This window comes from Heterodontus francisci, chromosome 14 (assembly GCF_036365525.1).
Source record: "Heterodontus francisci isolate sHetFra1 chromosome 14, sHetFra1.hap1, whole genome shotgun sequence".
In the NCBI taxonomy this organism is placed as follows: domain Eukaryota; kingdom Metazoa; phylum Chordata; class Chondrichthyes; order Heterodontiformes; family Heterodontidae; genus Heterodontus; species Heterodontus francisci.
The window spans coordinates 32,630,458-32,649,190 of record NC_090384.1 but is presented as its reverse complement, the minus strand read 5'-3'; the positions used below and the strand labels follow the sequence as shown (position 1 = coordinate 32,649,190).

The window sequence follows — 18,733 nt, the reverse complement described above, 5'->3', positions numbered from 1 at the left end:
CACAGTGGCAGCAGTGTGTACCATCTACAAGATGCACTGCAGCAACGCACCAAGGCTCCTTAGACAGCACCTTCCAAACCCGCGACCTCTACCAACAAGAAGGAGAAGGGCAGCAAATACATGGAAACACCACCACCTGCAAGTTCCCCTCCAAGTCACACACCATCCTGACTTGGAACTATATTGCCGTTCCTTCAATGTCGCCAGGTCAAAATACTGGAACTCCCTTCCTAACAGCACTGTGGGTATACCTACCTCACATGGACTGCGGTGGTTCAAGAAGGCCGCTCACCACCACCTTCTCAAGGGCAATTGGGGATGGGCAATAAATGCTGGCCTGGCCAGCGTCGACCACATCCCGTGAATGAATTTTTAAAAAATCATTGTCAATGGTTGCAGCCCCCACAACTTGCCACGGCCTCAGCCATGGCTGTTCCAATGATAGCAACCACCATTTCCTCCATCAGGGTGAAGAATGCAGTTATGCGTAACATTAGTTAGATGCTGCTACCTCCAGTTATACATCACCTTATCGTGCAAGAGAGAGGCAAGTGTGTCAGTGCGTGTAATGCAACGTATTTGGGTGGATGTCATGTGTGTGCAAGCTGTGAGATGTGGGTATGAGGCTTCCAGCTGTGCTTAGTGTGTGAGGATGAGGTGAAGCTAGGAATGTTAGGTATGAGTCATATTGGTAGATATTGCTGGTAGGACAGTGAAAGGGGGGGTGGTACATTGAGTGGAGTGTGAGGGTAGTGCTACAGTTGGTAGGATATGGCATTTGAAGATGCCTTCACTGACCTTGATCACTCGTGTTAGGTCACTGAACATTTTGTGGCACTGCATCCAGGTCCTTGTGGATAGACGCTTGACATTGATCCCCACGGCTATCTGCTCCCACTCCCTTTGCAAAATTTGTCTGGAGGGTCTCCTGGCCCACTGTATATAGATGGCATCTCTCCTGCTCTCCCCCTCCTGCACCAAAGCCTCCAGTGTAGCCTCGGAAAATCTTTTAGTGCGCTCTCTTCCACATTGTGGCATTATTGTGTGATTCCCATGTCAAAATCACTTTTAGAACAAATTTCAGCATCTGGTCCAGCCACAATGCACCTCCGCTTTAAAAGGTACAGGCTGGTTTTAAATTAGTGCAAACTAGCTTTAACTCATGCTTGCCCCTCACGATTGTTGGCCCCTGCTCAGGCATGCAGTCACTCAACAGCGTGGTTAGCCGTGGCCGCACACTGCAATCATTTAAATTAGCAGGCAGCACGCAGTTTGCATCGCGATTCCTGCGCCTATTTCTCGGCCCTGTCCTATTTCATAGTCAAAATCTTTGTCCTTCTCTGCAAATGCTGCCATGGTCTCACACACTCCACTTTTGCAACCTCCTCCATCTTTTTATCTCCATGGTTACTTCCTCTGATTCTGGCCTTCTTTGCCACCTCCTGCCTCCCTTTACCCAAACAATGGGGGCAGAGCCTTCAGCCACCTCAGCCCTTCTTTGGAACTCACTCCCTAAACCCATTTTACTTTTTGACTGAGCTTTCAAACACTCTTCTTAACCTAGCATTCACTCCCCCATTTATTTCGATTTGTGAAGCACCTTGGGATGTTAAAAAAATCATAATTTAAAGACTCCATATAAATGGAAGGTATTATTGGATAGCAATCCAGTGTGAGAGCCCTAGCCCATGTTCCTCAGCCCAGGGGCACTGATGTCAACTGTGCCCTTCTGAGCTGAGTTAATACACCACAGATCAGGGGTCAGCTTGGGTCATTTCTGTTGCGGATGGCTCAGCATCTGACTAGTTAAATTTGAAAACATGGAAACCCGTGCAGTTAGCAATGACTGTCAGGTGAAACCACAGAATCATTCCAGACACTTACATATGCCATCACTATCCTCATCATGATTTCAGATGAAAGACTGCCTCCTATTGAATCTTCCCTCCTTCTCTCCCCACTGAATAAGTCACACTCTTTATTGAATTCGCAAGGTGGTAGCAACCAATGAAAAGTGCAAGAGAGAGCATGGATGAAACAAGTTATGAAACACTCCAGGTAGACCAGCAATTTAAACACACACACAAGAACAGTCATAATTCCTCCAAAATTACTTTCTTTAAGATGGGTGTTCAGCAGCTGAACCCTTAGCTATCATTTGACTGACACAGACTCTGAAGTTTATCATTATAAGCTGCAGTTCCCCACAAGCTTTCAGGCACTCACAAAAGATAGCAGATATTACATACTCAATTCCTCCCTCAGAAGGGCGAATACGAACCTTTTGATTTTGACTTGGATTTATCGCAGGACTTTGTGACCTTCACTGACTGCTCACACTCGGCGTTGAACAATGCCTTCTTTAGGGTTCCATTGCGAGTTTTTAGGCCAGTCTGAGTGTCGCACTCACCCCAGTTTCCAAACTTGTATTTGCAGTCACCTGTGAAGATATGTTGAAGTCAGGAACCTAAATGCTGATAGTTTCATTCCCTAGCTTGTGAAGGTCAGCACCTTAAGTTTGGTAGCTCTCCAAAGTGGTTAATAGGTGAAAGTCACCTAACTATGATGAACTGAATTCAGTCTCCGGCCATCAACAATGTATTTGTTTATATTTTCATATATTCTTTTCCGCCCCTTCATGGCTCCTTCCTATGATTGCCTCCTCTTCAACATCTCCCAGCAGCAAGAGAGGAAGTGAGAATGTACGTGTAGGGAGGAAGAAAGTGAGGCAAAACGTGTACCAGAGAGCAGAAATTGAAGAAGGAAGCATGAGCACTTGCGAGGAAAAGAGCCTGGGAAAAAGTGGGGAGAAAATGAGAAAGAGACAGTAGAGAATGAATGATTTTAGCCATTTACATAACAACATAAGAACTAGGAGCAGGAGTAGGCAATTCAGTCCCTCGAGCCTGCTCCGCCATTCAATCCGATCATGGCTGATCTCATCTCGGCCTCAACTCCACTTTCCTGTCCGTTCTCCATAACCCTTCATCCCATTACTAATTAAAAATCTGTCTATCTCCTCCTTAAATTTACTCAATGTCCCGGCATCCAACGCACTCTGGGGTCGTGAATTCCACAGACTCACGACCCTTTGAGAGAAGTAATTTCTCCTCATCTCTGTTTTAAATCTGCTACCCCTAATCCTAAAACTATGACCTCTCGTTCTAGATTGCCCCACCAGAGAAAACATCCTCTCTATGTCTACTTTGTCAATCCCCTTAATCATCTTATATACCTCAATTAGATCTCCTCTCATTCTTCTAAACTCTAGAGTGTAAAGGCCTAAACTGCTCAATCTCTCTTCATAAGACAAACCCCTCATCTCTGGAATCAATCTAGTGAACCTCCTCTGAACTGCCTCCAATGCAACTACATCCCTCCTCAAGTAAGGGGACCAAAACTGTACGCAATACTCCAGTTGCGGTCTCACTAATGCCTTGTATGGTTGCAGCAACACTTCCCTACTTTTATACTCTATTCCTTTAGCAATAAATGCCAAAATTCCATTTACTTTCTTTATTACCTGCTGTACCTTCAGACTAGTTTTCTGCGATTCATGCATGAGGACACCCAGATCCCTCAGCACCAAAGCACTCAAAAGTTTCTCTCCATTTAGATAATAATTTGCCTTTCTATTCTTCTGACCAAAATGCATAACCTCACACTTTTCACGTTAAACTCCATCTGCCAAATTTTGGTCCATTCACCTAACCTAATCATATCAATTTGTAAATTTCTTATTTCTTTATTGCAACTTACTATCCCACCTATTTTAGTGTCATCTGCAAATTTGGCTACAGTACCTTCTATCCCTGCATCCAAGTCATTAATATAGATTGTAAATATCAAGTCCTCTATCCAAGCTAATAAATTGCCCTTAACCCCACCTTTTGTGCGGCACCTTATCAAATGCCTTCTGGAAGTCCAGATATACTAAATCTACAGGATCCCCATTATCCACTTTGCTTGTTACAGCTTCGAAGAATTCTAGCAAATTAGTCAAACATGATTTGTCCTTCATAAAACCATGCTGACTCTGATGGATTGTGCATGACTTTCTAAATGTCCTGTTATTACTTCCTTAATAATGGATTCTAACAATTTCCCAACGACAGATGTTAAACTAACTGGTCTATAGTTTCCTACTTTCTGCCTCCCTCCCTTTTTGAATAAGATCGTTATATATTAGCTTTTTTCCAATCCACTGGAACCTTTCCCGCATCCAGGGAATTTTGGAATATTATAACCAATGGATCCACTATCTCCGCTGCCACTTCCTTTAAGACCCTAGGATATAGGCCATCAGGCCCTGGGGACTTGTCTGCCTTCAATCCCAATAGTTTGCTCAGTACTTTTTCCCTAGTGATGATTATTGATGACTAGTGATGATGACTGATGACTATACATGGGTCAACATAGAAAGGACATAAAAATAATAAAATTAATTTTGCCCAGGAAACTGGGCCTATATTCTCCAGAGATTTGAAGAATTACAGGTGATCTCATTGAAACTTACAAATTTCTACAGGTTGGACGTGGATAGGATATTTCCCCTGGCTGGTGAGTCTAGAACCAGAGGACATAGTCTCAGAATAAGGGACAGGCCACTTAAGACTGAGATGAGGAGGAATTTCTTCACTCAGAGGGTTGTGAATCTTTGGAATTCTCTACCCGCGAGGGCTGTGGCAGCTCAATCATTGAGTATGCTCAAGACAGAAATCGATGGATATCTGGATTCTAATGACATCAAGGGATATGGGGATAGTGCAGGAAAGTGGCGTTGAGGTAGATGATCAACCATGTCGTAATTGAATGGCGGAACAGACTTGAAGGGCTGAATGGCCTACTCCTGCTCCTATGTTTCTATGTTCCCAGACAAGAAAAAAAATTACCACATTACAGTAACTGCCATACGTTACAATGGGCTCGAAGCTGTACTGATCCAGCAGCGAGCAATTTAAGACAGCCGATAAAAGCTGGAATTAATGTCCAATAGGGAGTTTATAAATCTGTAATATCCACAAGATGCTTAAATGCATCCAAGAACATAAGGCTTTAGTAAAGTAAACCTGTTACTTTGAGTAAAGAAGCCAGGGGTAGCTGGTCTAATAACAAAGTGCACCACACAGTAATTGATGCACGATTGTGCCTCTGATTCCCCAGTCTTCACCAGGTTATCAGGGAGCCTGGGAGCTCCTATGGCTCTTGTACACCTCCCTGTCGCCAGGCAGAAATTGCCATAGGCTGGGGCATGTGAGTAGATAGATCCTTTGTCCATTCTGCGAATTATGCATTTTTGTGGGAGGGCAGGAGGATAGAAAAAGAGTAAAGGGTCAGACAAAGATAAGGCTATGTTAAAACCAGCTCTTAAAAACAAAATGCTCACCTCCAAATTGCTTCTTCCAGTTACATGGTACCTTGCACTTCACGATCTTTGACTCCTCCTTCTCCTTGCAGGTTCCCTCACGGAGTCCAGTGCCACAGTCACCAGAGGCAGGCTCACATGTTCCCCAGTGCCATTCTTTGCAGGCTGAGCTGGACTTCTTCCCTTTTTCTGTAAGAGAACATGATATCACATGTGTACTTTTGACTTTGATTAGGGAAGAGGAGGTGAAAGGTGGGCAGAAGGGGATTGGCTCAAGTTTACAAGTAGTTGTACTTTGTAACTGTCTACCACAATTTGAGTACATCATATCAGCTGACACATATGGAAGAGGAAGGCCACCTTGGACCATCCATTCAGATACGGAGGACGGCCATTCACCACATCTTGGGTTATCCATACAGAAGGAACCTGCAATTTCACCATCACATTATCCAGCTGCTTCGTAGCAATTGCAGCATTTTTAAAGTCTCCACCACCCTATGGAAGTCTGCTCTGTGTCGGAGCTTGATTTCAGAATCTGACTCTGGAAAACGTAATTGTTTTTTTAAAAAAGCACTCTATGTCATCTTTAATCCTTCCTGATGGCATTGTTGCTGTTTGGATTAAAAAGACTTCACTATCATTGTCACATCTACTCATAATCCTCTTTTATTTCTTTGCTGTTCTTTTGGCTATTCCAAATAATCAATTTTTTTCACTTTAGTTGCATCTCACATCCATCTCTAGCAGGGTATGTGGTAAAGTGAAGCCCCAAATGGCTAGCCATAAGCTCATAGTCAAATTAACTCTTAAGTTAACTAAGATTTAAAAGAAAATAATTCAGGAGACTAGGGATGGGTGTGAGATGCACTTGAGGTGAACAATATTGGTAATTAGAATGGCCATTGGTTGAATTCTTTGAAGAAATGACAGAATTAGAGGGTGATGGTAACCCAGAAGATATTGTTTATCTGAATTTCCAGATGACCTTTGATGAAATGTCACACAGAAGGCTATTAAGTAAATGCAAGTCTTTCTTTTTAACTGTTTCATCATGTGAAATTGGCACACTAGAGTGAAGCTAATCTTAGGTTAGCTGATGATAAAAGGACAATAGGGGTGATTTTGACTTTATACCATGCTGTAAACAGGTTATTGACTGATTATCACCCATTTTACATCTCTCCCGATTTTTACTTCCATCGAAGTCAATGACAACTGCCCATGACCTAATAGAGTTACAGCAGCTGAAACTCATTCAGACTCACATGAAAAGGAGGTGGTTTGAGGATCATTTCACCTACTTGCAGACTGAGCTCAGTCTTTAGGGAGAGTGCCAACCAAAAGGTGGGAGTCTGCAGTTGTCATTTGCTGAATGTGATGGAAACGCTTTCACCATTGCAGGCATCAAACGGAGCAGGTGGCAGCTTTATTGGTCCCAGGCCAGTTTCAAATGGGGTGGACAGACACAGATTCCAGTTAGTGACTCGGCCTCCATGGAACGACAAATTGCCATCCTGGTGGCAGTAGGGGATTGAGCAGTGTCCTTCACATCAGTGGGCCAGGATGCTGGCCACTGTCTCTCAGGGTTTTCAGAATCTGATAGCTATCATTACACCACACATCCTGCTGATCAGTGGACATCCAGATCCAGGGCCAATTACAATGACATTGCAGGAGGCAACCTGTAAGAGGCAACCGTTTCTCAGGACAGCAATGTGCATAAAGTATCTGGCCTTCCACCTCAGAGCACCACACAAGTGGCATCAGGCTGCAAAGGCAGAAGCTCCAGAGTCTGCTATCATTCCCTAGTCCCAGGGGCAAGCTGCCGTGAGAGGAGAGCTACCTCCGTCCAATTAACCTTCTATACCACAGGAGCAGCTAGCCACCTCTTGTGATACAAGTCAGCAGCTTACACCCAGGAGAAGCACTGGAACAGGAGAAAGAAGGGCACATTTGGACACCCAGTGGAATCACAGTGTTAGGATCCAAACCTGACTCACTTCTTTCGGGCAGGTGGGTTAAAATTACACCCCTGTTGAGCTTGAGGTGATAAAAGCACGGATTAGGACTTTGGCAGCAATGGTTGGGGGTGGAGTCAGACAATACTTAAAAAGGTGAAAGCGAGCAGTTTCAGCAACAGAACAGATGTGAGGAATGAAACTCTGCTCAGGATTAAACAGAAGTACATCAAGGGTCCGCACCTCCAGATTTAACCAAAAATTCTCTTCATGTCAACATTGGAGTCCAAATGTAGAACATCCGCAGCACACTGGGCTAACAAAAAAAATCATGATTCAATTGTTACATCCCACTCACCTTTTTTGTTTCTTGCAGCTTCAGAGTACCCTGTCATCAGGACAACAAGCAGCACGAGTACCAGCGAGAAAAGGACACGCAGCTGCATTCTGGGAAGAAAAAATTGATACAATGCTATTGCCTTGTCGAGTCATTGGTCCAAGGATGTGATGCCAATAGTATAGACATGGTGCAATAACTGGGGACATTTCAATTGCATTAGGGACACAACCAAGGGGTGGTGTTTGCCTTGCCCCCAACATTGAAAACCTGGTGGCACTTAGTAAAGTGTATGGATAATGGGTAGTGAGGCATGGTACCCAAGGGGCCCCATGACCATTGAACCACATGCCAGGAAGGAGTTAATGCCTTCAGAAGAGCAGAGAGGAGGAAAACATGAGGTCATAGAAGGAAAATTTAAGCCACTACATCATAAGGGGGTGAAGGAGCAAAGGGACATGGGGGTGAATGTGCACAAATCATTGAAGAAAGCAGGGCAGGTTGAGAAAGCGGTTATTAAAGCATACAGGATCCTGGGCTTTTTCAATAGAGGCATAGAGTACAAAAGCAAGGAAGTTATGGTGAACCTGGTTCAGCCTCAACTGGAGCATTGTGTCCAATTCTGAGCGCTACACTTAAAGAAGGATATGAAGACATTGGAGAGGGTGCAGAAGAGATCTTTGCGAATGGTTCCAGGGATGAGTAACTTCAATTATGTGGATAGATTGGAGAAGCTGGGGCTGTTCTCCTTAGAGAAGAGAAGGGTGAGAGGAGATTTGATAGAGGTGTTCAAAATCATGAGGGGTTTGGACAGAGCAGTTATGGAGAAACTGTTCCTATTGGCGAAAGGGCCAAGAACCAGAGGACACCGATTTAAGGTGACTGGCAAAAGAACCAGAGGCAACATGAGGAAATACTTTTTTTGTGCAGCGAGTGGTTAGGATCTGGAATGTACTGCCTGAGAATGTGGTGGAGGCAAATTCAATCGAGGCCTTTAAAAGGGAATTGAATAATTATCTAAAGAGAAAACATTTGCAGGGTTACGGGGAAAAGGTGGGGGAGTGAGAATAGGTGAGGTGCTCTTGCAGAGAGCTGAACAGACACAATGGGCCTTATGGCCTCTTTCTGTGCTGTAACCATTCTATGATTATAAGGTTAAGGCAAAAAGATAATCTCCATTTTACCATAGGCCGATGGATATTTCAAAAAGAATTCAATATTTAAAGTCAGGGAGTCCAACAGGCTTTGGCTGTAACCAGGTTACTTATGGATTAGCCTCACCTCTTCCTTTGTTTCTTATTTAAATACATTTTCAACAATGGCTTCTTAAAAGGGGCATTGCCCTCATGATAGTTTTCAGCAAACCTTCATTCAAGTGCCAAAAGAGACTGGCCTCATTTGTCAGGTCACAAGTGGTTAATCAAGTTGGGACAGTGGTGTTAATATGCACTATTAGTCAGCTCTGCCCTTCCCACAGTCACCGGGTCAGGTAGAGCAACTAAAAAGGACAGGGAGCCCAGGGTCCACTCTAGCACACGTAGCCTGGGAAATGCAGGAGGACACGAATGGAAGCTGCACACTATTCCACTTCAAAATGTTACCTTATGTTACAATTTTTTTTAAGTTACATGATTTGTGACTCTACAATCAGCAGTCTGTCACTTCTAGTGGTGTAAATATAGGCCCTTTTTCTACTCTTAGTCTAGTCCACCAACACACTGGGTGAAGTTTTCCAAAGTCCTGCATCCTAGCCTTTCAGGGCCATACATCAGTACCACCCATTGCTAGAGTCAATTAAATATCAGCAATTCCCTGGTTAAAATTGTTTCATTAAGAGAAAACCAGCCTATATTTAAACCAACTTGTGATCTGCTGAGAATCATTGCATTTGTAACTTTTGCAAGACCAGTTACATTTATTTTTGATGTTTAACTGACAAAAACCAGGCTTGTCCTTTTGTTTTAAATTGCCAGCGAGTTCTGTAAGAAACTCTGAAATGTTTATGCTGAGCAACAGCCTTATTTTTGCACAACGAGTGGTCAGAATTTACAATGGAATTTCAATGGTGGTCATTACAATGCCACCCAGAAAGGAGGATCCACAACAGAGCTTGCCAAATTTCCAGCTTGAAAAGAATTCTTATGTCAGCCCAGATTAAACTAACAGCAGGTCTCCCAACTTTGTGCAGAGGGAAATACTCCATTGATCCAATGTGGTCATTGTGCCTGGTAGAAGGTGATAAATTCAACTACCCCGATATGCAAGTGGGGTCTCTCTCTCTCTCTCTGCGTAACACCGATTGCGTAGTTGTCAATAAACGGTACATGAGTATTGAGATTGCAAATATAACTACCAACAATTGCTGTCTGTAAGACTTCAGACAATAACTGCGCTGATTGTTCCGAAACACCTGGAAGTGGGTAAACAACAGATCAGACATTGGAAATGTATCTTTTCATAAATCAGTCCATCTGCGTCTTTGTCAGTAAAGCTGATAGAAATCTTTTGCAGACATGAAGGGCATTTATTCAGCAGTAGTTGCTGATAGGCTTTATGAAGTATGCAACTGAACTGCCAGGCCTCCCTTCAGCATGTCAATGCTGAACAAGTCCCCATTGTTCACAAAGGTTCCAGATGCAAGACCTGTTGGCACCAGCCAACTCTGATTACAGGTCTGAAAAAGGAGACTATTTAACACATCATACTACAGCTTGCATCACTCCTTTCTCCCGGTGATATGTTTTAATGATTTAATGCTTGCCAGCTGGAAGTCCCAAGGGCAGCAGGCATTTTTTTTTGGTATAAAAACAATGCACCCTTCATTCATATTAATGAAGAAGGGAACACTGACAAGTTGCCTTGTTCAAGAAATCGCAGAAGCAAGGGAAATGGGAGCCAGGGAGGTGTGCAGATAACTCTGCTTCAAAACTTTCAGGATCCATTTTCCTACTGGAAACTGGACCACTTATGAATTTGATGGCATTGGCTTTCAAGCTACAGGCCTCACAGGCTCGGCATTATTCTCGCTAAAAGCCAACCTTTAAGCCATGCAGTTTGCCATATTTTTGCACACTAAACGCCGCAATTTTAACTTAATCCACCCAGGCAGGAACAATAGGTTGTCAAGTCGGTCGCCTATCATACACATCACTCAACTTTTACACTCTATACCAATCAATGGGTATCCAACATGGTCCCATTCCCACTGGGAGGATTAGGTGAAAATCGGGACAACAGGGCCAGTGCTTTTTTGCCTCTTAATTTTGGGGCACAGCGAGAAATATGAATTAGGTCATGTCAGTAAAGATGTGCCAAGCACAGGACAGAAGTTTTCAGACTGGCATCAGCAGCAGCCTAAGGAGAATCAATCTGGCAGTTCTCACCAAAGGAACGGTGCAGGATACAAGGAGATTCAAAATACTATGCAGCGAGGATAGCAAAGAACGTTTTTCATATTCATTCTCAGAATATGGGTATCACTGGCAAAGTTGGCATTTACTCCTCATCCCTAGTTGCCCTTGTAAAATGGTGGTGGGTCTTCTTCTTTGAACTGCTGCAGTTCAGATGGTGTAGGTGCTCCCAAAGTAATGTTAGGTAGGGAATACTGACCCACTGACGATAACAGAATGGCAATAAATGTCCAGGTCAGGACGTTGCATGACTGGGAGGTGATGCTGTTCCCGTACACCTGCTGTCCTTGTCCTTCTAGCTGTTGGAGATCGAGAATTTGAGAGGTGATGCTGAAGAGGCCTTGTTGAGTTGGTGCACTGCATCTTGTAGGTAAGAAACACTATAGCCACAGTGTACTGGTGGCGAAGGGAGTGGAAGTTTAAACTTCAAGATTACGATAACTGTGATTAAAGAAATCAGATTGTATAGGATGCTGATTGGCAAATTCTGAGGACAATACCGATTACCAGTTTGGTGAAATCAAAATGAAAGATTAACGACCTGAAACGTTAACTCTGTTTCTCATTCCACAGATGCTGCTAGACCTGCTGTGTATTTCCAGCACTTCCTGTTTTTATTTCAGATTTCCAGCATCTGCAATATTTTGTTGGAAAATCACTGGTCAGGGCCTTGTAACTTACATTAGGCTAAGTAGATTTTTCCTATTCCTAAAGCGTCTGCATACAGCTTTTTGGAGATTGAGGTAAATGAGCAGAAGGCAGGAACCTGTTGGAAGAGTTCAATTGGACAATAATCCAAAATATATAATTAAGGTTATTCTGCAGGAGGTGAGGCAAAGAATCAGGGAGAACATGGTGACCCATAATGAAGAAAGTCAAATGGTTTCTGGCAAAAAAAAATATTTTGAATAGTCAGTTTTCATACACAGCAACATTGAAGTGGCCATGAAGTTGTTAGCTGCTGTATCCATGAGTGTTCCTAGCTCAAGGACAAAACAGGACACCAAAATGTTTAGTCTTTGGGAAAATGAAAACCAATGCCAGGCCCAGAATTCTGAGGTTGCTCTAGTGCCCACTGTAGGTCTGATGGAATCTATAGAAACAGACATAAACTCAGCTATCACTCTCTGCACAATTGTGACACCAGGCAATGGTGGGGGAACCTAAATCCCTGAAAATTAGGAGCCTAGGAATCTTGGCAGGGTCAGTAGCAGCTTGTGTATGCTGGCACGTATTCCAAGAAGCAGCCCCCTCAAATTTTCAGGGCAAGCAAGCCTATCTGATATACTGCCCTTCTAAATAAAAGGGAGCATAAAAGTCTCCACCCAGGTACCTCAGTTAGTAGCTCCCTGAGTGAGCCTTTTAAAAAGTTGTAAACCAACCCAACCAGAGGCTTCTCTAATGATATCATAAAATACTGAGCAACAAGACCAATATTCATAGGCCATGCTGAGTAAAGTAGCTCAGAAACATTGTCAGTTGGGCTTAAATGGAACAAAAGCAAACATTATCCTGACTGAACCAGATCCAAACCCTTCCTTTGCATTAATCTTGTGGCCAGCACAAGAAACAGGTGAGCCTATTGCTTGCTCTGGTCAATAGTTATCTCTCAATCAGCATCACTAAAACAGATTATCTGATCATTATCACATTACAGCGACGTTTAAGAGGCATCTTGACAAATACATGAATAGGATGGGAATAGAGGGATACGGTCCCACGGTCCCCGGAAGTGCAGAAGGTTTTAGTTTAGGCAGGAATCAAGATCGGCGCAGGCTTGGAGGGCCGAATGGCCTGTTCCTGTGCTGTACTGTTCTTTGTTTTTTGTACTATTTGTTAGATCTTGCTGTGTGCAAATTGGCTGTCGCATTTCCTACATTACAACACTTCAGAAGTACTTCATTGGCTGTAAAGTGTTTTGGGATGTCCTTGGGTCATGAAAGATGCGAAATAAATGCAAATCTTTTTCTTTCTGGCACAATGAGCGGCACAGTGGCGCAGTGGTTAGCACCGCAGCCTCACAGCTCCAGCGACCCGGGTTCAATTCTGGGTACTGCCTGTGTGGAGTTTGCAAGTTCTCCCTGTGTCTGCGTGGGTTTTCTCCGGGTGCTCCGGTTTCCTCCCACAAGCCAAAAGACTTGCAGGTTGGTAGGTAAATTGGCCATTATAAATTGCCCCTAGTATAGGTAGGTGGTAGGGAAATATAGGGACAGGTGGGGATGTGGTAGGAATATGGGATTAGTGTAGGATTAGTATAAATGGGTGGCTGATGGTCGGCACATACTCGGTGGGCCGAAGGACCTGTTTCAGTGCTGTATCTCTAAACTAAATTATGCCTTCCCCCCCCACTTATCTTACCCAACTTAATGGATAACAATGAATCATTGGTAAGAACATTAAAAAGATTTACAACACAGTACACAAAGCTGTTGGGGATCAAGCCAGCATCAGGCTATGTTTCCACAAACAGATCAATGATTATACCTAAGGTAGGCATGTCTTTCAAGCAGCAAGCTATCACCAATCCATCTAAACTCTGATAATCTACACAACATGCAATCTGCTGGGCCAGTCTAGACTGCACAATCAGATCCAAATTCCTTGGTTTCTCCTCCTCCTCCTCTTCCGCCACTCCTTCTCCTCTCCTCCCACCATGCCACTTTGTCAAATTTTACAAATTTTCCTTTTTAAAACAAACCTTGTAGCAAAATGCTCAACAGCTGTGACCCCTGAACTTTCACCCATGGCTTATTCCACATATCAGGCATAATGGCATTTAGTGCTCATTAAAGCTGAAAATGAAAAGCAATAGACTTTGAAACGCCTGAATAACTGGAATTTCAGGGCAGAAAGGCAGAATCCATCACTAATAGGACTGCCTGTGGCAATCAGGTTATCCTGCTGCCTCCAATATCAACTGTTATCATTTAACAAATACTGCTCCGTGTCCATTACTGGTGCACATCCTTAACCCTTAGGACTGGAATGTAACAATGTAACGTTCAGTACAAAAGGTTGAACATGAAAGACATTTAGTGAGAGTAGTGACCTTACCACACATTGATCCTGTTCTCCATATAGCAACTGGATATTAACCCTTGAAATGCTGACTATAGAGGTTACATTGACCACACAAGATGCATTAGATATCAAATTATAATCCTCCTTCCTTTTAGAAAACTAACTAGTGTTTAAATTGGAATATAAAAGTACTTAGAAAGTGTAATATAGATTATGCATGAATCGAGTCCTTTCCCCTACAGATCCTACTTTCTTAAAACACGTTATCACATACAGTGATCTCTTGTGTCCTGCAGCCATTTTATGTTGTGTTCTAAAGAAAGAAATTGCATTTACATAGCACCTTTCACAACTTTAGAGCATCCCAAAATGCTTTACAGCCAATGAAGTACTTTTGAAGGGTGATCACTGTTGTAATGTAGAAAACGCGGCAGCCAAGTTGCACACTGCAAGGTCCCACAAAAAGCAGCAATCAGATAATGACCAGGTAATCTGTTTTATTGATGTTGCTGAGGGATAGGCCAGGACACCAGGAAGAACTCTGCTCTTATTTCAATAATGCCATGGAGCCTTTCACGTCCACCTGAGAGGGCAGAAGGAGCCTCGGTTTAACGTCTCATCTGAAAGACGTCACCTCCAAATGTGCAGCACTCCGCCAGTACTGCACTGGAGTGTCAACCTGGAAGAAAACTTGAGATGCTGTTTAGGCTCTAAAGTTCTTGCATGTTCTACAGCACCAATTGCTGGGACAGCCAACCTTCTCAGAATGCAGCTAGTTGTGAAGCAGAAGTCTTCAATACTATTGCTGTCAGGGCCCATAGCCTTTGCTGTATCCAGTGCTTTCAGCCATATCTTGATATCACATGGAGTGAATTGAACTGGCTGAGACTGGCATCTGTGATCCTGGGGACCTCAGGAGGAGATCGAAATGGACCATCCACTCAGTTCTTCTGGTTGAAGATGGCTGCAAATGCTTCAGCCTTGTCTTTCGCACTGATATGCTGGGCTCCCCCATCATTGAGGATGGGAATGTTTGTGGAACCTCCTCCTCCTGTTTAATTGTCCACCACCATTTACGACTGGATGTGGCAGGACTGCAGAGCTTTGATCTGATCCATTGGTTGTGGGATTGCTTAGCTCTATCTATCGCATGCTGCTTTTGCTATTTGGCATGCATTTAGTCCTGTGTTGTAGCTTCACCAGGTTGACACCTCATTTTTAGGTCTGCCTGGTGCTGCTCCTGGCATGCTCTACTGCACTCTTCACTGAACCAGGGTTGGTCCCTGGCTTGATGGTAATGGTAGAGTGAGGGATATGCCTGGCCATCAGGTTACAGATTGTGGTTGAATACAATTCAACTGCTACTGATGGCCCACAGCGCCTCATGGATGCCCAGTTTTGGGTTACTAGATCTGTTTTGAATCTATCCCATTTAGCACAGTGGTAGTGCCACACAACTAGATGGGCAGTAACCTCAGTGTGAAGGCAGAACGTCGTCTCCAAAAGGATTGTGTGGTGGTAACTCCCACCAAAACTGTCAGCTGTGACAGGTAGATTGGTGAGGGTGAGGAGAAGCAGGTTCTTCCCCCCCTCTTTGTTCCCTTCAGGACTCAGCCAGCTTGGCCCATAGTGGTGCTACAGAGCCACTCTTGGTGATGGGCTTTGAAGTTACACACCCAGAGTACATTCTGTGCCCTCAGTGCATCTTCCAAGTAGTGTTCAACATGGCGGAGTACTGATTCATCAGTTGAGGGAGGACGGTAGGTGGTTCTTTGCCCATGTTTTATTTTATGCCATGAAACTTCATGGGATCTGGAGTCAATGTTGAGGACTCCCAGGGCAACTCCCTCCCAACTGTATACCACTGTGTCACCACCTCTATTGATGTATGACAATGGCTGGAAGGTATGATTCAGTGAGTATGACTTTGTCAGGTTATTGCTTGACTCATCTGTGGGACAGCTCTCCCAACTTTGGCACAAGCCCCCAGTGAGGAGGACAGGTTATGTCATTGTCGTTTCCGGTGCCAATGGTGGTCCGCCCAGTTTTATTCTTATTCGGTGTTTCTGTAGTGATTTGGCACAACTGAGTGGCTTGCTAGGCCATTTCAGAGAGCAGTTAAGAGTTAACCACATTGCTGTGGGTCTGGAGTCACATGTAGGCCAGACCAGGAAAGGACAGCAGATTTCCTTCCCTAAAGGACATTAGTGAACAAGATGGGTTTTTACAACAAAACGGTAGTTTCATGATCATCACTGAGACTAGCTTTTAACTCCAGATTTATTAATTAATTGAATTTAGATTCCACCAGCTGCTGTAGTGGGATTTGAATTTGTGCCCCCAGAGTATTAATTGGGGCCTCTGGATTACTACTACAGTAACATTACCACTATAACACCATCCACTTGTATGAAGGATACTCATCATTTCATGTTCATTAGCTACTGGAGCTGTGAAGCGGAACTCTGAAATACATCTGGACACTTTCGGGAACACTTTGTCAAGGGTTCACCAGCACTCAAGCAACATTTATTCCAGAAATTTTCTGAGGACTTCACCTAAACGAGTATGAACTGAGATATTCCACCTTATTGGACACCTTGTAGGAGTCACCAGGAGAAAGGGAATGCTTGGTCATGGGCGTCTTACTAGGGATCCCACATGGTCTGGATGAGGAATGGAAGGAGGGCATGAGATCGTGCAGAGCAGCAACAGCTTCTGGTGAGGGGGACAGGAGGGCAAAGTGATGTCCTTCCTTCCAGCTGGTATACAACAGCCCTCCTCCTCTGGACCTCCTCCACCAAATCTGCACTACCTCATCTGAGAACCTGTGTGTCCTCTCCCTTGGTCCCTGAGCCATCCAGCAACATGTTGTCATGTGCCACTCCACACCTTCAGTGGATGTACTGCTCCATGAAAATTACGCCTAATCAGCAATGAATGCTGAACATGCTGGTTTAGCACCACCAGGAAAGTTCAAATTACGGCAATCAGCAATTATTACCATAATTGTGCGCTAAATCCTGACTTTCAAACAGGGATGTCTTATTCGCACTGCACCAAGGTAGCACTTGTTTTGACCCTTTTATCAAAATAATTCCCTTAGTTCTGACTGAACATTTTCTTCCGCTGTTAAAAATAAAAAATAAAAATCCAGTCTTTCTCCTAAAGTTCGATGCTCTGGAATAATTTTTGCATTTGGAAAGTATGTCAATGAAGATCTTCAAGCTTTAATAAACAACAACGTACGGCATGCCTGGGTATCACAGCTGGACTGAAGTTCTGACGCAACTGCATCTGAGGCCCTCAGATGTTTTACAGAGCAGAGAGAAAAAGTTATCACTACCACAAGCAGCCGCCTGAGGCTGGAAAGCAGTGACCAAGAACAGCTGGGACAGATGCTTTCAAGGAGCAAAGCATAAGATTAAAATAAATGTTATGCTGTCCTTTTTAATTCTTGTGCACAAAACATGAAATGACTTTCACACTATTTTTATCTCTAAACAGGGCTTGAGTACATTCTTCACAAAGCAGTTAATAGCTCATAAATAAGTTCAGGCACATTATTTTTTTTTAAATTGTTTGCTTAGAGAATACTGACATGCTCTGTCTGTATTATACTGAGTAGGAACATAGAACAAAAGGAGTCTAGCCAGCCCCTGGAGTCGGTCCTGCCATCCAATTCAATCATGAGTGATCTGTGTCTTAATTTCATTTACCTGCCTTGGTTACATATCCCAGGATGACCTTACTGAACTAAAATGTATCAATCTCAGTTTTGAAATTTTCAGTTGACATAGCCTCAACAGCTTTTTGGGGAAGAGAGCGCCAGATTGCCATGACCCTTTGATCGAAGGACTGCTTGCTGACTGCATGGGTTTATTTTTCCTGAGAAATCCTTTGCTACCTTTCAGCCAACGGGGAAAAAAAATTGGAAGAGACAATAAACAGGCTACTGACATGCTATTTCCATTTTACACTATCACACAATGTCAAGATCTATCCAAGCTGTTTACTTTTTTTTCAATTCATTCATGGGATGTGGGCAAGGCCAGCAGTTTTCACCCTTCCCTGATTGCTCTTGAACAGGTGGTGGGGAATACCACACTAGGCCATTTCAGAAAGCAGTTAAGAGTCAACCACAAAATAGTGTTGAATGTGAAGGTTGAATGATAAAAAAATAAAGTGTTAGGAAAATTCACCATAAAAGCTGATATAAATGTAAGGACCCAATTCTGTTGATGGGTTCAACTGAAAATTCACTCATGACTTAGCAAGTACTTGACCACAGTGATTTACGAATAAGTTTAAAAGGAATATTGTAAAGTATTTTTGCTCACTTTATGATATGAGAACAAAAAAGGGAAAACCAGAATTCCTACAAAACTGAAGATAGCTGAAGAAAGTATGAAAAAAAGAGTAGAGACAATAAAGGGCAGCAAGAGGGACCCAAAAAACTATTACAACAATGTTAATAGTAGATGGTCAAAGAGAAGCTGGCTCCATAATTCAACAATCTGAACATAAAGTTTGAAAAGAATGCATTATGCAGAAATCAGAAACAAGCTCCTGGGACAGATCAGATATAACCTAGAGTCCTTAAGCAATTAAACTGATGCTCAGGTATTTTTCATAGCTC

General features: G+C 43.3%; 1 protein-coding gene across 1 annotated transcript in view; it reads right to left on the bottom strand.

Moving 5' to 3' along the window:
• mdka (midkine a) overlaps positions 1-18,733 on the bottom strand; it is a 97,273-nt gene that overhangs the window by 25,134 nt on the left and 53,406 nt on the right. The window contains exons 2-4 of the mRNA XM_068046824.1: positions 7,685-7,773; positions 5,387-5,554; positions 2,282-2,440 (exon numbers count right to left, since the gene is read on the bottom strand). Coding sequence (XP_067902925.1) covers positions 2,282-2,440; positions 5,387-5,554; positions 7,685-7,772 — 415 coding nt within the window. The 5' untranslated portion in view covers position 7,773. The remainder of the gene's footprint in view (positions 1-2,281; positions 2,441-5,386; positions 5,555-7,684; positions 7,774-18,733) is intronic.